The following is a 23163-nucleotide window of genomic DNA, read 5'->3' as shown; positions in this document are numbered from 1 at the left end:
TCTGTTCTTACTGACACTTTGTATTTTCCTTTAAAAGAGCAACTTCATGCTGCAAGCAAAGAGCAATACAGTAATTACTATCAGTTTTCCATAGTAACTGTAATTGGCCTGCATACCAAGAGAGGGTTTATCATACTCAATCACTGTCCAGTTCCTCCTTGTACTTTAGACAAGAGCCACAAAGACTCAGTCTCTTAGTCTTTGTACAGAAGACCAAATGCTACTATTACTTTTCTCCCCAAAATTCTATTTGTAGTGGAGAACTGGGGAGCTAATTAAAAAGTACTGGCTAAGTTTGACAAAACAGTAGTTTCGGCTCTGCCTGAAATCCTATATACTAATATGTGGTGGGAGGGGCCCGGTACTGAGACACCTATAATCAGAATTGTTTCTCCCAACCACACTAGCCCTTGGCATTACAACTCATAGAAAATAGGCTTGCCTTTTATTACTAGAAAACACCTGTATAAAAAAATTTTAAAGCCTCTATCAGGATAGCCCTTTAAAACAAGATTGGGTCACAGTTTATACTTCTCACCCTTACTTGTTTTTGGCAACTCCAGAGACATCTCAAGTCTTTTACAGTGAATCAGCAAAAAAGTTATTCTTTACATGTCCCTGCAGACTCCATATATGCCAGCTATCTTACTCATCTCAATATTACTCAGTAGCCTCACTACAGTTTATATAGTTAAAAGACACATTCAAATAGTGCCAATTAATGTAACCAGAAAATGAGAAGATCCCAATGACATAAGAGAGCTAGTTTAACAATTTGTTGACACTTTAATTGCACTTATTGTTTCTACTATAGTTGTTGCAGCTACTGCGGCCACGGCAGCCGCTGCCCTCATTGAGTCAGATCAAACTGCTCATACTGTTGATGTTCTCTTAACCAATTCCACTTTAAAAATGCTTCAGTAGGCCCAGATTGGTCAAGAAATACTGACTCAACTTTCTGCAGTTGGATCAGCACTCAACTAGATCAGTGAACGCCAAGATGTGCTAGTGATCTGTCAGCAGCTGACCTGTGATCCTGGTTTCTCCAAACTGTGTGTCACCCCACTACAATGGAACTCCAGCCAATATCCCTGGAGTGATATTCAACATCACCTAAGAGGAGTGATTTTTCTACTAATTAAAGAGACAAATCAATAAATTGCAACTAGAGTTACACAAACAGCTGCAAGAGACATTCCACTCTTAACTAAGCAAAAGATTCTTCAAAACCCTTAATGATAATCTTGGCTCATTAAACCCAAAACACTGATTTGATGAACTCAACCTAAGATTGTGGGTCAGTAGAGCTGATAATTGTTTACTGATTTTAATATTTTGTATATTACGATGCATTTACAAATTATTTGCCCAGGGTCGCAAAAGAGACCAGCAAATAGCAAGTCTTGTGGGATGTATCACCATAACAGCCTTAACAAAAAAAAAGTGGGGGGGAGTTGTAGGGGACCAGTTTGTCTTGGCCTGACAAATGTGACTCAGCTCTGTATGGAAAACCTGCAGATGCGAAGTGGTGGGCAGAACCCAGACCTGCAAACCGAGTTTTCTTGTGGGAAGCAGGCCTAGAAAATGCATACAGACTGTTATGGCTTGCTCTTGCTAAAACTTCCTCACCCTGGTCTAAAGCAACAGATGTGTATTGTTTATCTTCAAGGTAATTTCCAAAGTCTGTGTGAGCTCTCTCAAGGACAGAGCTAATGAGCTCATTGCCATCCCCCTTTGCATGTTATTTCTATTTCCTTGATTGTACCTAGAATGTAGACAATAATATTCTATGTGATAGATAATAAGTCTTTCTTTGATGTAAGACCCCAAGAAAATAATAAAAACCTGTCTAGGCAAGGGTCGGGGCGCCCCCCTCTTGAGGGAGTGGCCGAGGCACCATAGACGCTCTCCCCTTGAGAGAGTAGTCGTGCCTGTTGCCTTTTCCTACACAGGGTTGTTGTTGCCTGTGAATGATTCTTGTCGTCAACCACAACAGGTGGACGCTGCTAGACAGGGTCTGCCACAATTTGATGTTGTTGTTGTTGTTCTTTGATGTTTCAGAGGTTGGAGCACTTAAAGATGTCCTAGAGGTTCCTGAGCCTCTCCTCATTTTTGTGAATTCTTGTTTCTTCATTCTGTTCTGGTTGACTGTTTCTTTTTCCTTCTGGTCCACACCATTGATTTGAGTCCCAGTTTTCTTCCTGTCACTGTTGGTTCCCTGTACGTTTTCTTTTATCTCACTTTTCATAGCTTTCACTTTTTCCTCTATTTTGCATCCATACTCAATCATTTCTGTGAGCATCCTGGTCACCAGTGCTTTGAACCGTGCATCCGATAGGTTGGCTGTTCTCTTTGTTGCTTAGTTGTATTTTTTCTGGAGCTTTGATCTGTTCTTTCATTTGTGCCATTTTTTTTTTTTGTCTCAGCACACCTGTTACATAGTGAGGGGTGGAGCCTTAGGTGTTCACCAGGGTGGGGCAACCCACATGGCTGTGTTGTGACACTGTATGTGGGGGAAAGGTCCAAGAGGGAACAATGTCCCTTGCTCTGCTATCTGCTGGTTTTCAGTCACCTCCCCTGTTACCCAACATCAAATTGGGCCCTTCTGGTGCTGATTCCTGGGTGGGTGGGTTTGTGTACATTCTAGGACCCTGTGGGTCTCTCCAATGAACTCTCCTGTGAGGCTGGGAGTTTCTCCTGCTGCCTCATCCCCCCATAGGTGTTTTTAATCAGGGGTTTTGAGGCTTTATTTCCCCAAGCTGGAAAATAGACAGACCTGGGTCAAGTGGTCTGTCTCGCTCCTAGTTGTACCTCATGCAAATGTGGGACTGCCCAATCTGCCAGCTGCCACTTTGCTGTGAGTCCTCTCTGCCCGGCTGCCAGTCTCTGCCCCTCCTACAGTTCTGGATGGATGTTTCTTCTTTAACTCCTTGGTTGTCATACTTCTGTGCCATTGTTTCAAGCCATTGTAATCCAAGAAAGTGCTTGATGATTTCAATCTTGAGTTTGTTAAAACTTATTTTGTGTCCTAACATGTAGTCTATCTTTGAGTATGTCCCAAGTGCACTTGAGAAGAATGTATATTCTGCCACATTGGGATGAAATGTTCTATAAATATCAATTAAATCCATTCATTCTAGTAGGTCACGTAAGGTCACCGTTTCCTTGTTGATTGATTTTTTTTTTGTCTGGAAGGGACTGTGATGACTGACAGTGGGGTGTTAAAATCCCGTACTGTGACTATTGCTGTAGCTCTCTTCCTTAAAGTCCACCAAAAATTGTTTTTGGATATTTAGGTGCTCGTATATTGGGTGCATATAAGTTTACAAGGCTTATATATCCTCTTCTTGGATCGATTCCTTTAGTATTATGTAGTGACCTTCTTATCTTCTTATGGCCTTTGTTTTGATGTCTACTTTGTCAGATGTAAGCATTGCTAATTTGTTCATATTCATTTACATGGAATATTTTCACCTTAAACCTCTGTTTTTTGTTCTGAGGTAGGTTTTTTTGTTTGTTTGTTTTTAAGTGACAGGTTTTGGTTGTTTTTTTTTTTTTAGGATTTTATTTATTTAATTATTTTTAGGGAGAGGGGAAGGGAGGGAGAAAGAGGGAGAGAAACATCAATGTGTGGTTGCCTCTCACATGCCCTCCACTGGGGACCGGGCCCACAACTTGGGCACATCTGCATCCCAGTCATGTGCCCTGAATGGGAGTTGGACCAGCAATCCTTTGCTTCTCAGGCCAGCCCTCAGTCCACTGAACCACACCAGCCAGGGATGAGGTGGGTTTCTTGTGGACAGCATATGTAAGGGTCGTGTTTTCTTATCTGTCCTTTTATCTTGTGTCTTTTGTTTGAAGCACTTAATCCATTTACATTTAAGGTTATTGTGGATAGATACTTATTTATTGCCATTTTTCACTGTACATACACTCCTTTCTCTATTTCTTCTTCTTAAAACAGACCCTTCAATATTTTTTGCATTGCTGGCTTAGTAGTAGTGAACTCCTTAAGTTCAGTTTAGTTTGTTTTGTTTTTGTCTGGGAGGCTCTTTATTTTACCTTTGATTTTAAATGATAGCCTTGCTGGGTATTTTTGGTTCTATGTCCTTTTTTTTTTTTTTTAATTACATTGAGTACTTCAAGCTAATCCATTCTGGCCTGAATTGTTTCTATTAAGAACTCAGATGACAGCCTTATGGGAGCTCCCTTGTAAATAACTGTCTTTCTCTTACTGCCTCTAAGATCCTCTCTTTGTCTTTACCCTTTCCTGTTTTAAGTATGATGTGTCTGGGTGTGGGTCTCTTGGGGTTCATCTTGATTAGGACTCTCTGTGCTTCTGAACTTGGGTGGCTTTTTCCTTCACCAGGTTAGGGAAGTGTTTGCCATTATTTTTTCAGAAAGTTTCTCTATCCCTTGCTTGCTTCTTTCTGGTTCCTCTATGATGTGGATTTTGTTACTTTTTCATGTTATCTCAAAGATCCCATAAACTATCCTCCTGCTTTTTAACCCCGCAGAGGTCACAGTCAAAAAAATTATAGTGTAGGTCATGTGTATCCAAGAGATAACTTCATTATTAGTATGTGATGAAATGCAAAAAAAGAAAAATTTAAAAACACAGAAAATTTGCATTCATTATGTTTATATCATTAAATGCATGGTTATTAATTTATTTTCAGTTACAGTGTAGAAATTGTTAAACAAAGAAATATAAAAAACATAAAGAATAAAAATGTTTTTTTCAAATAATGAAAACATGGATATTGCTAAAAATACAACCAAAAATGTCTAACATTAGTTCATCAGAATCTTCAATAGTTGTCTTTGCAAAATGTTTGTCACAGCTATCACAAACAATACATCTATGCTGAAGGCATAAATACTTTTCACAACACTTGCAAAAATATTTTGATAAGTCACTCATTGTGGATGCATAGCACTTAATACATCTTTTCTTTTTTCTGCTTGTCGAGGGAGCCATATATATGGTGTTATGGGTTAACATGAGTCATGTACAAATGCACAGCTAGTTATGACTTTGAACCTATGCAGCTAATATATGTAACAGTATTTAAGAAAAGAGTTTGTTTGCATCTTTCAGATCAGTGTGACCTCTGCAGATTTCTTTTTCCCTTTTGCTGTTCTGATTGAATGATTCTTTTTCTACTTTGTCTTCTTTTCTTTATTGATTATGCCATTGCATTTGTTCTATTTTTCCTCCTCCATTCCCCTCCACCCTGCACACCCCTCCCCCACCATTCTCCCCCCTTTAGTTCATGAACATGTGTCTCAGGTTCTTTAGATTCTATATTTCCCCTACTATTCTTACCCTCCCCCTATCTATTTTCTATCTACTGTCTCTGCTACTTATTTTCTCTACCTTCTCCCCCCTTCTCCTCCTCCCACTCCCCTGTTGCTAACCCTCCATGTGATCTTCATTTCTATGGTTCACTCCTGATCTAGCTGTCCTCTTAATTTGCTTTTGTTTTAGGTGTGGTTGTTAATAACTGTGAGTTTGCTGTCCTTTCACTGTTCATCTTTTTTATCTTCTTTTTCTTAGGTAAGTCCCTTTAACATTTCATATAGTAAGGGCTTGGTGATGATGAACTCCTTGAATTTGATCTTATCTGAGAAACACTTTATCTGTCCTTCCATTCTAAATGAAAACTTTGCTTGATAGAGCAGTCTTGGTTGTAGGTCTTTGGTTTTCATGACTTGGAATATTTCCCCAATCTGGCAAAGGAAATAGACTTCCAGGAAATCCAGGAAGCTCAGAGAGTCCCAAAGAAGGTGGACCCAAAGAGGAACACACCAAGGCACAGCATAATTACATTAGCCAAGATTAAAATGAAAGAATTCTAGAGAGAATTCTTGAGAGACAAGAAGCAGCAAGAGATAAGGGGACTGTCACCTACAAAGGATCTCCCATCAGACTGTCAGTGGATTTATCAAAAGAGACCTTACAGGCAAGAAGGGGCTGGAAAGAAGGATTCTACTTTGTCTTCTAATTCACTCATTTGATCCCCAGCCTCATCCAACCTACTGATTTTTCCTTTCAGCGTATTCTTCATTTCAGATATGTTATTCTTCATTTCTGTCTGGTTATTTTTCATGGTTTCTATATATCCTTTTCATGCTGTTGAGCATCCTTATGACTATTCCTTTGAACTTTTACCTGACAAGTTGTTTGCCTCCATTTCATTTGGCTTTTCTTCTGGAGATTCCTCCTGTTCTTTCATTTGGGGCCTGTTTCTTTGTCTCCCCATTTTGGCTGCATCTTTTTCTGTTAGTTTTTATGTTTTAAATGTAACTGCAATGACTCCCAGGCTTAGTGGGGTGGGCTCCTGTAGTAGTTGTCCTGTGGGGCCCAGTGGTGCATTCTCCTTGATCACCTGAGCTGGGTTCTCTAGGAATGACCCTTGTGTGAGTTATGTGGGCCCTCCTGTTTTAACTGGGTCTTGATTGTTGTGCCATTTGTGAGTTAGCTTGACCTTGGGCTGGTCGACTGTGAGGCTCAACTCTGACCATGTCCTGCAAATTATTGTACTGGTGCTGACCAAACAACATAAGACAAAACCAAACCAAACCAGCCACAACTCAACAGAAAAATAAACAGACACCAACAACAGAAACAAAATAAAAAGCATCAGAAAAGGCACACACACAAAAATCACAGGATGAAACAAAAATTTAAAAAGGAAAGAAAAAAATAATGAGAGACAAGAAACAAAGAGATTTAGATAAGGAAAAAAGAAACAGAAAAGAGAATGTGAAAGGGAAGAAGGAAGAGAAAAGTTATAATAAGAAAATAAAAATATAGAAAAAATAAAAATTAACTAAAAGGAAAGGAGAAATGGGAAGAAAAAATAAAAAGAGAAAAGATTGAGGATAGGAAAGAGAGAATAAGATGAAAGCAAAAAAAGAGAAGAAAAGAACAAGAAATGAAGTAGAAAAGTGAAAATAAAAGATTAACAAAGAAAAAGGATGGCTTGTCTCAGGAGTTCACTGTGCCCGAGTGATCAGTCTCTGGATTCATTGAATGTGGAGCTCCTCGAATCCTGTTCCACTGTTTTCCAAAGCTGGCCACTTGTACTGGTCTAGGTCTAGGGCCTCCCAAGAGGTTCTCTGTTGCATGCCAATGTCAGATGCTGTCCCCACCCAGCCCGCATCATTTTTTTCAGGTTCGAGTTTATCGTAGACCTGAGGATGGGGCCTCCAGAACCCTGAGTCAGTCTGCCTGGGTCTCTCGCCCTTTGTGACTGCTCTGAGTTGCTGTCCCTTTCCCCACAGAAGTGTGCTCGGTGAGGGTAACTGGGACCTAGCAGTGGTGATTCAAACAGATCTGGGGATGGTACCCTCACTCTGTAGGAGGTGGAGGTGTATAACTCCTCTCCTCCCCGTGTCTGTTCAGGTTGAACTTGCTGGGCAGCTTGGCTGCACTTTCCCGTATTGCAGCCTGCAGATCCCAGCCCCTGTCTGACTCCCAGGTAGAATCCTGCCAGATGCCCGGTGCTGGGTGAGGTCGGTGCCCAAGAGCTGTGAGCCAGAGCAGTCCCCTTCCTCAAGCCACATCACCCAGACTCCAAAAGGGCTCACCCTGTCCTCTTCTCTTTCCGTCTTCTGTGCTCCTGATTATAAATTTCCAGATGACCTACACTTCAACTGTTTTTTCAAGATGAATACTCTACAATTTAGCTGCAAGTCTGATCCGGGTCTGGGAGCAAGGGGACAGAGTGCCCAGCTACTCTGTAGACATTGTGGAACCCCTGTGCTATAGGAGTTTTATCATAAGGGGAAAAATTACCTGTGAAACTATCGCAGTGACACTGGTGAGACTTAAGAGAGTTGGAACTGTGGCAGTGATAGTGTGGGGGTTCCCCACATGAAAGACTTTGAGATTAGGATTGATGGGTGGCTGAATATGTAGATCAAAGGCACAAGGAACATTTACAGTAATGTAAATACTTTTACCTTTAGCTCTGGGTAAGGGATGCTGCTGTTAAACAAGAGGAAAAAGAAAGGAAAAAATGTGGCGAGCCTGAGGATGTTCAGTTCAGTTTTGAACTTTTTGAATTGCAGGTGTCTGTGGGTCATTTATGCAGAAATGAATACAGAACATTTTTATGTCCTTGCAAAGATTGCTATTAAGAGGGTGCTGTTGATTTCTTCTTGAAATTCTGGACATGGGACTGTGCTAGGCTGTGTTATGATAGCAATAGTGACCTTCACCTTTAAACACAGTTAAACTTCAGAATCAATACATGCTTGCATTTTATACTGCATCACATTCTAAAATAGATTCTAAGTCACTTGTTTCTTCATGTTGCAATTACAAACATTAGAGCTGAGACAAGGTTTTATGTTGCTCTAAAAGGCTCAGCAGTGCTGGTGAAGTCAGTGAAATCCTTCTATTGGCCTCTGATCACTGCCACAACAGAATTTGTTTCTCCTAGTGTAGCTGGTAATGCTACAATAGTGAGTTGAGGAATTCAATTTCTTTCATTCATCCATCCATCCATCCAGTCATTCTCTACTAGCTGAGTGCCTGATACATGCAAGGTATTGTTGCTTTGCAGGTGGGCATGAAACAGTAACATTGTTTTGTTTCTAGAAATGGAACCACAACAAAACCTTATCATAAAACCTTTATTTTCTTTTCAGAGACTTATCAGTTGTTTTAAATGTACAAATCACTTTTTAAAAATTTCTTGAAACCTTAAGATCGCTTCTGGTAGAGAGGGAGGCGTTGAGAGGAGTAAAGTGAAAGAATTAAGAAGATAAATGAAGTAAATATGAACTAGCTTAAGATATTACATGTATTGATCTCTGCCAAAGGCAGTTTTTGCTGGACCTGATTCTGACAGTTCTGCCTTGCACTTTTCTTAAGTCCTGTCTTGCCTGATTTCATTTTTTGTCCACTAAACTTACTGTTGTGGCATGCAAGCTGGATGTGGGAATTAAGAGCAAGGTTGAACATTGCCTTGGTTCACCTAGTGTCTGCGCGAATATGGATAAATTGCAGCCTCTCTAAGTCTCAATTTATTTCTCTATAAATAAGGATAAGAGCACTGTATAACTAACTAGCTTATAAAACTATCCCATTTAATATAAGCTGTTTGTCACAGTGCCTGGCACACAGTATATGTTCAATAAATGGAGCAATTAAGCAATAATAGTGATAAATTTTTGTGAATTAAGCAATAATAATGGTAAATTTTATGAATCCCAATAGTACTCCTGACTTCCTTAAAGTGCTAGATAACATTCAGTAAAATAACAGTTTTGAAAAATTTAAAAAACATTTTATCTAATTTTTAGAGTGAGGAAGGGAGAGAGAGAGGAAGAGAAACATCAGTGTGTAGTTACCTCTCATGTGCCCCCTGTTGGAGACCTGGCCAGCAACCCAGGCAAATGCCCTGACTGGGAATCGAACCAGTGACTCTTTGCTTTATGGGCTGGCACTCAATCCACTGAGCCACAACAGCCAGGGCTAGTTTTGAAATTTAATGAATATATTAATTGATTCTATTCTATTTTTTGTTTTGAAATATTATTGTTCATTTTTTACCTTGACATTTTTGTAATCCAACATGTATATATTACTGTTTGATCTTTCCTTGCACATTGATCTCTGCTGTTTAAAAAAAAAAAAACTTAGAGATTTCCTGATTTCATATTAAAGAAAGTAACTTCTCTCCTGGCTGTTTGTTCCTCTTGCTTCCTGATGCCCAATTAACCTATCTTATAAGAAACCTCTGTGGAACAGTGATACAGGTATACAAATCTAAGAGTAAATAAAAACAAAGCAGGTAATAAAGCAGAACAGGTACTCCCAGTAAAGGGAGATGCTGGCAAAATAAATAATCAAACCACAAAATATGCAGGTGCAGTGGGCATCGAATTTAAAAAAATAAAACTGTCCTTGTGTAAAAACATCTAACTTATTAAAAATGAATTAGTATAAGCTCAGCAGCACCATGGATTCTGTTTTGCTGTTTGCCAAACCCAAATTCATTATACAAGTACCTAGGGGAGCACTATGAGGAGTATACACACTGTTACTGTTCCACACAGCTTTGCTCACATACTGTTTCAGAGATGGAAGTATAGATAAGATCATTGACACTGCCCCTGCATAGAAGTTATAGGCTGGATTACTTGAAAACAAAGAAAGTATAGAAACTGTATACATCCTTCCATAATTCAAAAAGATTTTTTTCACAGTTACAGATTTTCTGAATAAACTGGTGTAGCTCTTAAGTGACATAAACTGATCAATCAAAATTTGATAAAAGCAAAGAACACTATCCTTTCCTTTTCGTAAAAAGGAAGGAACACTCTCCTTTTTATGAAAGTAAATATTGTTAAAAAGATAATATCTTTGTAATTAGATCCCCAGAATTCTGAGGTTACTAGGGGGGCTATAGTTAGCAAATTAACAATGTTTAATTATGCTTGAATTGGACATTTTTCAAGTATTTTGAGTAAGATAGTTAAATTGATTTGAACCTTTTCTTTTCCAAGAGAAACATTGCGTTTCTTTCTGTTGGCAACACCGACCAGTAACTGACTACTGTAATAGTCCCTCTGCACTTGGAGATTTAATGCTCTTGTTCTATCACACCCTAAAAATTGCTGTCCTGGAACTTGGGGATGTTGAGACTGCCCTTAAACCTGAGAGTCTCACTTAAGAGTTGACTGAGTTTCCCCTCTGTATCATGCCTAAATATTTTGATGTGGATTTTACTACTCTTGGCTACATTTTAAAATTCAGTTTGTAAAATATCCAAAGAACTTTATATTATATACAAATACATCTTAAACAAATCACTGTAGTAATCTTGCCATTTAAATTTCTGAGTCATTTAGGTGATTCAGAAATGGAAGTTATAAATCTCTGCCAATTTTATTCTTATTAAATAAATTGGTAAATATTAACACCAGCAACTTAGTAGATGTACATATTAGTTTTAAAAAGATACTATCTTAAACATGCGATTTTTATTTAGAATCCTGTGTGCTTTCATCAGTTTCCTTTTGACTTTTGCTAAGGAGCATCGTTATTCTTCGTGCTTAACTGGATTTTTATAATTTCGTAAGTAACTGTGGAGGATTAGCTGTCATAGAACAGATGTCACAGCATGTAGTATGGTTTTTTTTGTAGCACCAAAGTTGTTCCCTGGTTGCACATGCTTCTGTAAAGTGAAGGTTTTAAATACTTTATTTAACTACTAGATGTGTGGTTTTTAAAAATTATTTTAAAATAATTTTCAGTGAATAGACTTCATTGGACTACCCTATTCAAAGAGTGTCTTTGAAATATTGGAGTGCCTTTTTTTTCACCTTTGCTAATAAGTTAAAATGTATTAAAAATGGCCATAAGAATGTGAGATTGAAAAAATAAAAAGTAAATTATCAGTGTGCTTATGTACATTCATTAGAATAGGCAAGGTTATACTGCATTAGTAAGCCTAAAATCTCAGTGACCAAAAGCAAGAAAGTTTACTTTTCGTATATGCTGGATGTTCGTTATACTTTGAGAGCAGCGATGTCTTTGTTGTAGTCGCTTGGGGGCTTGGGCTGAGGCAGGGTCCATCTTGACACATGCTTCGGCTATTACAGTTCTGGGGGAACGATGTGCAGTGAATCTTTAATACTCTTAAAACTACTGTCTGAAAATGACAGTTCACTCTGGTGTGATATGGCCACACCTGAGTTCAACAGACTGTATTATCTGTACACAGAATGGGGCATTGGGTTGCAGATACTACAGACTCTTCTAAATGAGTGAGCATTGGGGGAACTAGCAGTAACCATATAGAGTGTGTGGTTTAAAACTGACCATGGGAAGAAAATGAAATATATTCACCTGGTCATCATCTGATTAGTTTTAGAGCTTGTATTGGGTTCAGTGCACTAAACACATACCCCCTCCCCACACACACACATACAATTCTACGTGGTTCAAATAGTACAGGGACTGTTTCACAGAAACATTTGTACCACGTATGATATGAGCATCGTTCCACTTGCAGTGTGGACAGGAAGCAAGGGTGTTGCAGGGCCTGACCTGCTTTGAATTCATATTCGTAGGTTAGCCAGGACCTTTCATAAATTTCATGTCCACATTGCAGTTTAGCAGGATTGTAAACTTTTTTCCGTCTCATGGGAAAAGCCAAATTTTAATTTGGAGTTTAAACATATTAATTGTGTAGTGTGGAAAACACTGAGCGCTACAAATAGCTAACAGTTTAAATAACAACTATAACTGAGCCATTAGAGATATTGCCAAAATTCACACTAAAGTGAAAATGTATGTAATTTGTTGTAAAGATCCGGTGTTTTTCATTTATTTTTATAATCTCACACAATTACTATTATTTAACCATTGCTAACATTTTCTGGGTTTTGTTATTTTTGTTTGTTTGTTTAGGTGTTATTGATTTTTCTAAAATATTTTGTGAAACTTCCCAGAAGCTGGTTAGTGTGGAAGCCTTTGCTCTGGCTGCGAAGTATTATTCTATACAAAACTTGGGAATATGTATTCCTTTTGAACAGTTGCTTATGGCCCTTCAAGGAAATCAGAAACAGAACACTGGTAGGTGTGTTTGTTTGTGCGTGTGCATGTTTTTAGGCACTTGGAAGCAGTATATTGTTCATATATGTATATCTTTGCAACATGTTTTTAATTTAGTGGTAGACCTTATATCAGGAGCCCAGATAGGATTGGCTTTTGCCAACTGGGTTCTCTCAGGCACCATATTCAACACAACAGCTTCATGATGGAGCTGCACATTTTTTGTTCTTTACATGGTAGTTCAGTGATTGGTGTTTTTCTTGATAGTTAATTGTTTTATGTATCGGGGAACATTTTAATAATGCTGTGTGGGTCTTATTTATTTTATAAATTCAAATTTGATTCATAGCAGCTAAAGTAATAAAGATCTATTATACAGACATCACATTAAAATATATTATTTTCATATGGTTAAGAATAGCCACTGATGGCTCTCATAAACTTTGGTTTCTTTAATAGCAGTATTTTCATTTTGTTTTATGTTTACTCAGGTGAAAATGTGAAGCTAGATGAGTTTATGAATTTGAAAAAATCTCATGAAGTTCAGGCAATGTCGGAGTTGATCTGCAGTGTTGCTGATTACTATGGAATAAAGCAGGTAAGAGTATTTTCCTAGATTTTCAGGTGTTAAGATTATTGTCATTTTTTTGTATCATTCAAATTCCCTTTGCTACTATCACTATGTAACCTTTAAAATGTCACTAAATAATAGCTAACATGACATATGTCAGCCTTTAAAAATGTGCTCTCATTTCCCAAATACATTCTAATTATAATAAATCTATACTAAAAATAAGACAACACTGTTAACATTTTGCCACAAATGTCATTCTTTTCAGAGTGGATAGAAGAGTAACTCCCTTTGATGTGTTGCAGCTCCAAGTAGAGGCAGCGTTATTATGATGGCATTTTGTAAAACTGCTTGGCAGAAGGTGCTGTTAAGACCTGGCTCAGGCTGTGATACGGGGCCACTACCTCATTATAGTAACATGAAGAAACTGTTTTAGAACTTGGATTTTTATACTGTCAGAATTACAGTGCATTCCTGTTGTGAAAAATAGCTTTTGTATAAGGTAGTAAGGTCTGGAAACAGATGTTAAAATAAAATCAAAGATTGCCTGGGCCGATAAAAATAGTAAGTTATTTTTTCCTCTGGCCTATAAAAATAGTAAGTTATTTTTCTTATCCCTATGAGAATATCTGTGAGGCTAATGGGAGATTTTCCCTCCTTCAATTTTTATTAGGTATTAGAATCTTTTCCATGGATTCTTCCAGACTTGAGAGTTGGAGGATGATTAGAAAATTATCACAGTGTGGGTTAGGTGTGCAGAGCCCCTTGTGGCATCTCGAGGGTCAGGGCTAGAGAGGCAAGAGCTAAGGCAGTAGCTCCCAGCCTTTTCTCCAGTGCGTCAGACATCCAGTCTAAGCAATGCCTTTCAGGATTGGTAACAGGCTCACCATGGCCATGACACTCATCTGGACCAGAAGACGAATATTAGAAACATAAAACTGAATTGGAAAAAGCAAGTAGTTTGCAGAAGACTATGTATTTTATGGTGACATTAAAAAAAAATCCCTGTGGGTTTTCTCTGGTTGCTGGAACAAGGTGCTGCCTGCATACAAGTTCTGGGAATTGATTCCTCTCTGTGAGCAGCCTTGAATCAATGTTTGATGCAAGTTGATACATAAATACATCAGCTCCCTGACATTTCAGGTAGATGGTACTGAAGTATGTCTTCTACACTAGCTCTAGGAGTTTCCTAGCCCAGTTAAACCCAAGATGCCCTAAAGTTGTATCTTAATTAATAATGCACCTTTTATTGGGCTGCCTTCCTTTTTCTTTTTCTCTCTACTTCTCTGCCCTTCTTTCCTGTCCCAATAAATGACTCATACTTAAATCTCTGAAGAATCTGCTCTGTTGTAACACAAAAACTGAGACGAGGGGTATTCATTATCCTTTAAAGCTTTGTATTTTGACTATATTTATTCTTTAATCTATATGAAATATTACCTAATAATAAGTAACTTTAAGTTAATAAAGCAGATTTATTTCTAAAGATCAGAGAAAAACATTTTGGAAGTTGCTTAATGTTCATGCTAGGCCTGCTTTAAGGGAACTTTTTCAAAGCAAAAGATAGTGTTCCTAGTGAATGAAATCACCTAAAATAAAGACTTTCATGTGATCTTTCTTTTTTAAAAAAAAGATTTCATTTATTTTTAGAGAGAGGGGAAGGAAGGGAGAAAAAGAGGGAGAGAAACATCAATGTGTGGTTGCCTCTCATGCGTCTCCTGCTGGGAACCTGTCCCTCAACCCAGGCATGTGCCATAGACTGAGACTCCAACCAGCGACCCACTGAGCCACACCAGCCAGGGCACATGGTCTTTCTTTTAAATCACTTAATGGAAATCTTTGATTCTCACAATAGTTCAGTGGAAAATGTCTTATTTATGTACTACTTTTATGTTTAAAATGCAGATTTAATAAATAAAGATTTCATGATGATAGATGGAAACCCAGAATTTGGAATACTTAACTTTACTAGTGACCCTAGGGAATTATGGTTAACTGTGATGGAGATTTTGGGAGGGGTAGGATTTACAGAGAATATCAAGAACTTAGTTTGGAACATGTTAAATTTTAGATGTTTATTAGACATTTAAGTGGAAATGTTAGGCAGACTGTTGAATATATGAATGTGAAGTTCATGGGAGAATTCCATACTAAGGTTATAAATTTGAAAGTCATTAGCCTAGGATGGTAATTAGATCTCTAGGTCAGTCAACAAAATATAACTCCTCTATCTGTAGTATAGTACCATGCTATTAAGAAATGTAACTACTTTGTGTACCAAAGTTTCTGTGAGAAAGTGTCCTAAACAGAATTAGGAGACTAGGAAGGTAAGTCAGATTAGGCTTTGTACTAGAGACTCTGTGTTCTAACCTATAAGATGATCCGGGATGGAAAAGGCCATTGTGAGGAGAGGGCAGGCAATCTGGACAGTGGAAATTTTGAACTTTAGACCAGATAGTTTGAGGGCAAAATATTTTATGGCTTATATAACTTTTAATTGGTTGTCCAGAGTTTTTCATTCTATTGCTACCACTACATATGTTACTGAAATGCCAATTTGGAAAGGGATAAAAGTCAACTTGGATCAATAAGAATAAATAAAAGTTGGCTGACAAATTGCCTAGGAAAATTGCTCACCACTGAAAATGTTTTTAGATATTATATCATGAAGACATGATCCTCAGAGTTTCTCCAGTTATCTTGTAACAAAACGAATAACAAATAAGATAGCGGAAAAGTTTATTTTGCTCTTTATTTTCCACATACAAGTTAAATAACGTAGTATTTGTCCTTCTCTGACTTATTTCCCTCAGTCCATTCATGCTGTCACAAATGGTAAGATTTTGTCTTTTTTGTGGCTGAGTAGTATTCCATTGTATATCTGTACCACATCTTTTTATGCATTCGTCTATCGATAGCCATTTGGGTTGCTTCCTTTTTTAAAGTATATTTTATTAATTATGCTATTACAGTTGTCCCATTTTCCCCCCTTTTATCCACCTCTGCCCTGCACCCTGCCTCCTATCAGCATTCCCCCCACTTAGTTCATGTCCATGGGTCATACATGTAAGTTTTTTGGCTTCTGCACTTCCCATACTATTCTTAACCTCCCCCTATTTTGTACTTCCCATTTACGCTCCTTATTCCCTGTACCTTTTCTCCCATCCTCCCCTCCCCCTTCCCTGCTGATAACCCTCCATGTGATCTCTATTTCTGTGATTCTGTTCCTATTCTATTTGTTTCCTTTGTTTTGTTTTTGTTTTTGGTGCAGCTGTTGATATTATGAGTTTGTTGTCATTTTACCGTTCATATTTTTGATCATCTTTTTATTAGATAAGTCCTTTAACATTTCATTTAATAAGGTCTTGGTGACGATGAACTCATTTAGATTTATCATATCTGGGAAGCACTTTATCTGCCCTTGCATTCTAAATGAAAGCTCTGCTGGATAGAGTCATCTTGGATGTAGGTCCTTGCCTTTCATGACTTGGAATACTTCTTTCCAGCCCCTTCTTGCCTGTAAAGTTTCTCTTGAAAAATCAGCTGATAGCCTTATGGAAACTCCTTTGTAGGCCACTGTCTGCTTTTCTCTTGTTGCTTTTAAGATTCTCCCCTTATCTTTAATCTTGGCTAATTTAATTATGATGTGTCTTGGTGTGTTCCTCCTTGGGTCCATCTTCTTTGGGACTCTCTGAGCTTCCTGGACTTCATGGAGGTCTATTTCCTTCACCAGATTGGGAAGTTTTCCTTCATTATTTGTTCAGATAAGATTTCAATTTCTTGCTCTCACTCTTCGCCTTCTGGCATCCTATGATTCAGGTGTTGGAGTGCTTAAAGTTGTCCTGGAGGTTCCTAAGCCTCTCCTCAATAAGGAGAGGCTTTTTGAATTTTTTGAATTCTTGTTTCTTCATTCTGTTCTGGGTGAATGTTTATTTCTTTTTTCTCCTCCAAATTGTTGATTCCTTCCCTTCACTGTTGGTTCCCTGTACATATTTCTTTATTTCACTTTTTATAGTCTTCATTTTTTCCTCTATTTTTCATCCATACTCAACCATTTCTGTGAGCATCCTGATTACCAGTGTTTTGAACTCTGCATCTGATAAGTTGGCTCTCTCTTCAATGCTTAGCTCTATTTTTGGAGTTTTGATCTGTTCTTTCATTAGAGCCATACTTTTTTTTTCTCAGCACAGCTGTTATGTTATAAGGAGCAGAGCTTAGGTGTTCACCAGGGTGGAGCAACCACTTGGCTGTGTTGTGGTGCTGTATGTGGAGGAGGGTTCCAAGGGGAAACCGTGTCACTTGCTTGGCTCTCTGCCCACTTTCAGTCACTTCCCCCACTACCCCCAAGCAAATTGGGCCCTTCTGGTGCTGATTTCTGGGTAGATGGGTTTGTGTACATTCTAGGACCCTGTGGGTCTCTCCAACGAACTCTCGTGTGAGGCTGGGTATTTCTCCTGCTGCTGCCACAACTCCCACAGCATTTTACAGTCAGTGGTTTTGAGGCTTTATTTCCCTACTCTGGAACTCTGGTTTTCATGGTCTGTCTCACTCCCCAGTTGTTCTTCCCGGTTTATTGGCACGCAAATGTGGGACCACCTGGTCCACCACTGCCTCATCTGCCCCACCACTGCCTCACCCGCCTGTCCTCCAGCTGCCATCTAGCTGCATCTCTGCTCTGCCTGGCTGCCCATCTCTGCCTCTTCCAGTGGTCTGGATACATGTTCCTTCCCTAACTCCTTGGTTATCAGACTTCTATACAGTTCAGTTTTCTGGCAGTTCTGGTTATTTTTTGTTTTTAAATTTGTCGTTGTCCTTCTTTTGGTTGTGCGTGTGAGAAGACAAAGTGTATGTACCTATGCCTCCATCTTGGCTGGAAGTCCTCGGTTGCTTTCATGTGCTGGCTATTTTAAACAATGCTGCAGTGAATATAGGGGTGCACATTCTAAGTTGGTCTGTTGTCAAAGCTCTGAATGGTTCAGCTATTCTACTGACAGATTTCCTAAGTGAAATGAATTTTCTTCATTGTTCAAAACTTTTCTATTACTTTCCACCAGAATTTTCCTGGTTCACAAGTGGAATTGCCATAAATATATCTCGAAACAAAGTCAATTACTTCTTGTTAAGAAAACATCTAAATTGGTGGGAATAAGTATGCTGATGTATATCAACCCAATAGCTGCTAACATTAAATTTGTCATTGACATTAGTGAGTGTGTTTTGTGGAAGCAAAGGAACATTTTTTTTATCTGGAGATTCAGTTATGCAGGAATTCATGAATAGATTTCCTACTGCATAGCCCTTACATTCATGAGTATGGGTATGATAACTTCCATTCAATTGTACTTCCTTAAAATCAAAATATACTATGTATCCGTGTTTCCCACAATAGCTAGTCCAGAGAATAACATAGAAAGGGAGTGTAGGGGATTTTTTGTAAGCTGGTTATTTATTTAGGGGTCACTATTTATTGGAGTCTTACCTATGAACTACTTGAATTACAAGACCCCTGAAATTTTTGAGGATTTAATTAATATGTATTACTTCAAATAAGGATATTTTCTTGACAGGCTCATACTTAGGACAGGGTTTAATTTATTCTAGAAATTAAAGATAGATATGATGATATTGGATGATAATATCTGATGAGAGTATTTCTATAATTGTCTGTTACAAAGAGGCATGCCAGTAAAATAATAATTGTGGTAATTTTTCTCATTATTTGTAGTTTTATTTATATATTTTTCAATTCTAGGTGTTCAGTTTGATAAATGCAGTTATGTAACCACCACCATAATACAAAATATTTGTCATGATTAAAAGTTTCCTTATGCCCTTGTGCAAATTATTTTCTCCTCCATTCTTAGGGAACTTCTGATTTGCTTACAGTTTGACTGGTCTAGAACATTGTATAAATGATGTTTGTGTTTGACTTCTTTCCTTTACCACATAGCTTTTGAGTGTCATCAATGTTGTGTGCAGTTACTCTTTATTTCTCTTTCTTGCTGAATACTATGCCATACTATGGTTAGGCCACACTTTGTTTTTCACTGACCAGTTCATGGCCATTTGAATTGTCACCAATTTGGTTTATATGACTATTCACTTATAGGATTTTATGTGGGCATGTTTTTATTTCTCCTGGATAATTAGCCCAGAGTAGAGTATGTAGATTACATAGTAAGTGTATGTTTTAACTTTATGGTAAACTGCTAGTGTTTTCCAAAGTGCCTGTGCCATTTTATATTTGTGCATATGTCATCGTGATTTTTGCATTTCCGTGATGACTAATGATGTTGGGCATCTTTTAATATTGGCCATTTATATGACATTTTGTGAAGTATGTGTTCAAATAATTTGCCCATTTTTTAATTGATGGTTTGTCTTATTATTGAATTATAAGAGTTCTTTTTTTTTTTTAGTTCTTCACTTTCCTTTTTTAAATTTTTTAAAAAATTGTTGTCCAAGTACAGTTTTCTGTCTTTTACTCCCATCCCAGCCTACCCCCCCCCACAGTGCTCCCCACCTCCTTCCCATTTCCACCCTTCCTTAGCTGTTGTTCATGTGTCCTTTATACTAGTTCCTGTAAAATCCTTCCTTTTTTCCCCTGAAATTCCCTCCCCTTTCCCCTCTGGTCACTTGTCTGCCTGCTCTCTAGTTCAGTGTCTTTGGTTATATTTTGCTTCCTTGTTTGTTTTGTTGTTTAGCTTCCTGTTAAAGGTGAGATCATATGGTATTTGTCTATCAATGCCTAGCTTATTTCACTCAGCATAATGCTTTCCAGTTCCATCCATGCTGTCGCAAAGGGTAGGAGCTCCTTCTTTCTTTCTGCTGCATAGAATTCCATTGTGTATTTATTCTGGATATACACTATGTGTTAGATAAATGATTTACAAGTACAGTATTCAGTAGTTCTCTTCCTTTTTAAGTATATATTTTGAATAGCAAAGGTTTTACTTTTTAAAGAAGTCTATTTTTTCAATTATTTCTTATATGGTTATGCTTTTTATGTCATGTGAGAAATCTTTGCCTTTCCCAATGTTACAAAGATTTTCTTTTTTTTTTTTTGAGTAGTGAATAGTTTTTACTATTACATTTAGATCTGTGATCCACTTTTAATTAATTATGTATTTGGCATGTGACAAAGTTCATTTTTCCACACACACACACACACACACACACACACACACACACACACACATCCAGTTCTGCCAACACCATTTATTGAAAAGGCTGTCTTCTTTATTGAATCACCTTAGCAGTTTTTTCAAAAATCAATTGTCCATAAAAGTGTGAGTCTATTTCTGAACTCTATTTTTTACTAATTTATATGTCTATTTGTATATAGCACAACACTGTTTTGATTGCTGTAGTTTTACATTGATTCCCAAATTGTGTAACTCTTCCAACCTTGTTCTTTTCAAAAGTGTTTTGGTTATTCTAGGAACTTTGCTTTTCTGTACAAATTATAATATCTGCTTGTCAATTTCTTTAAAAAGCCCTGCTACAGTTTTGGTTAGGATTGAATTGAACATGTCAGCTTGGGAGACTTGCCATCTTAAAATTGAGTTGGATGTTTTGTGAATATTGTATATCTTTATTTAGATCTTTTAAATTTTTCTGTGCAGTTTTATAGTTTTCAGTATATTAGGGATCTTACACAACCATTGTTACATACATTCCTAAATATGCTATTCTTGCACTATTTTAATTCAGTTGTTTTAAAATTTTATTTTCTAACTGTCCTTTGCTACTGTTTTATATATGTTCTGATGGTTCATTATTAATTTCTAATGATCTTGTATCCTGAGACATTGCTAAATTCACTGGTTGTATTAGCTTTTCTGGTATATTCCTCAGGATTTTCTGAGACACAGTCATGTTATCTGTGAAGAACGATTTTTATTTTCAATATTTGTGACTTTCACATCTTTTCCTTGACTTTTTACACTGATTACACTGTTTAAAACCTCTTTTTAAAAGTTAAATGAAAATTATTAGAGTAGTGGGCTCTTGATAGGAGTCAAAAATTAAAATAGAAAACAAAACGGGTTGTATAAACTATACAGTTTTTACTTGCTTTTTAAAAATATATCAAGAATGCTTTTTATTATTGACTAAAATCCTTTAATTCATTCTGTTCTTCTTTAGATAATTGACCTGGGTTCTGGAAAAGGCTACTTAAGCTCTTATTTATCCTTGAAGTATGGCTTAAAAGTTTATGGAATCGATTCTTCAAATACCAATACTCATGGAGCTCAGGAGAGAAACAGGAAGTTGAAGAAACACTGGAGCATCTGTCATACTCGGTCAAAATTAGATGTCAATGAACTGGCATTAAAAATGGCAAAGAAGAAGAAAATGCAAGATCAGATTAAAAATAAAGGCGACATTGAGGGAGTATGTAACAACAGTCCTGCCAATCAAGATATGATGTCTGCATCAGAGTTTCTGCCAGATTTTTCATGCTCTGTAATTTCTAACATCAGAAAGCAAATAGAAAACCTACATGTTTATTCACGTCAAGAAGAAAATTTGTGTTTTGAAAATGCCTGTTCTCTTACAGACCTTTTGCCTATTAATGCCATAGAACCTACTTCTTCATCCCAAATGCCCAAGAGAAAAATGTCTGAAGCAAATAAAGAGAGAAGAAAAACAATATCAAAGTCAAATGAAGCATATATATATTCACCTTTAACATCTTTTATCACTGCTGATTCAGAACTACGTGATATTATTAACGATCTGGAGGTGCTTCACTTTTGAATTCCTTAAGTTGATTTGTTAAGCTGCTCTAAGACATAGAATTAAAGTTAATAGTAGCTTATTTAACCTACATATCTTATTGGGTTACATTAATCTAAAGTACTAAGAAAATATGTTATATGTAGACTTATAATTCTCACAGCTTGCAAAATCTGATAAGACTACAAAATCTGACAATTATAGTTTGCCAGAATACAGTGCCTTCCACTGATTTCAAGCCTCCTAAATCAAACAGAAGTTTTCACACAGAAGCTAGTAAGCTAAGTTTTCATTATGTGATTTAGGGACTGGCAAAATTTCAATCCAAGAAAAGTCGTACATTTTCATTTGTATGCAAAGTAAAGAGATATCTAGGGCAATGTTATATTTAATGTTAGCTTTGGTAACCAAATATGCAATTTTTGGAGCAAGTGTAGCTTCTAAATATTCATAAAGAAGTTCAACTTTTTCTAAACCACAAGTGTATCAAATTACGTAATGGAAAGGGAATATATCTTAATCAATGGCAACATTGTATATTAAAACAGTATTGTAGAGGAACCTCTATAAATCATTTGGCCTAGCATGTTGTCCTAAAAAACAAGGTAGCCTTTGAATTTGTAATATTCTATTCATTAAATTTTTCTGAAATTCTTTTTTAAAAAATTAAATGTCTTGAGGTGACATTGGTCAATAAGATTATATAGGTTTCAAGAATAGAGTTCTATAACACATCATCCGTATATTGCATTATATGCCCACCAACCAAAGTCAGATCTTTTTTGTCACCATATATTTGACCCCCTTCACCTTTACTACCTACTGACCCCCTTTCCTCTGGTAGCCACCATACTGTTTTCTGTGTCTATGAGTTTTTGTTAGTTTTTTATTTGTTGCTTTCAGTTTTATATTCCACCTGTAAGTAAAATCATATATTTCTTGACTTTTTTTGTCTGACTTATTTTGCTTAACATTTTACTCTCAAGATCTATCTATGTTGTCAATAATGGCAGTACTTTATCTTTTCTTATGACTTGTAGTATTCCATTGTGTGTGTGTGTATATATATATGTATATGTGTGTGTGTGTATATATATATATATATATATATGTATATATATATCATATCTCCTTTTTTCAGTTAGCTATTGAAGGACATGTTAGTTGTTGCCATGTCTTGGCCACTGTGAATAATGATACAGTGAGCATAGGGGTGCATATATCTTTGCCAATAAATGTTTTCAAGTTCTGTCCTGGCTGGTGTAGCTCAGTG

The 23163-nt window shown here is 37.1% G+C and overlaps 1 protein-coding gene across 3 annotated transcripts in view; it reads left to right on the top strand.

Moving 5' to 3' along the window:
* Window positions 1-23163, top strand: part of METTL25 (methyltransferase like 25) — a 94042-nt gene that overhangs the window by 9592 nt on the left and 61287 nt on the right. The window contains exons 2-4 of one of the 3 annotated variants that reach the window (XM_037143434.2): window positions 12434-12598; window positions 13069-13175; window positions 21297-21896. In XM_037143434.2, the coding sequence (XP_036999329.2) occupies window positions 12434-12598; window positions 13069-13175; window positions 21297-21896 (872 nt within the window). The remainder of the gene's footprint in view (window positions 1-12433; window positions 12599-13068; window positions 13176-21296; window positions 21897-23163) is intronic. The other 2 variants (XM_053658787.1, XM_053658788.1) reach the window with 2 other exon arrangements.

This window comes from Artibeus jamaicensis, unplaced genomic scaffold (assembly GCF_021234435.1).
Source record: "Artibeus jamaicensis isolate MK-2021 breed Jamaican fruit bat unplaced genomic scaffold, CSHL_Jam_final scaffold_584, whole genome shotgun sequence".
In the NCBI taxonomy this organism is placed as follows: Eukaryota; Metazoa; Chordata; class Mammalia; order Chiroptera; family Phyllostomidae; genus Artibeus; species Artibeus jamaicensis.
The sequence above is the reverse complement of the archived record's forward strand: the minus strand, read 5'-3'. Positions and strand labels throughout refer to the sequence as shown.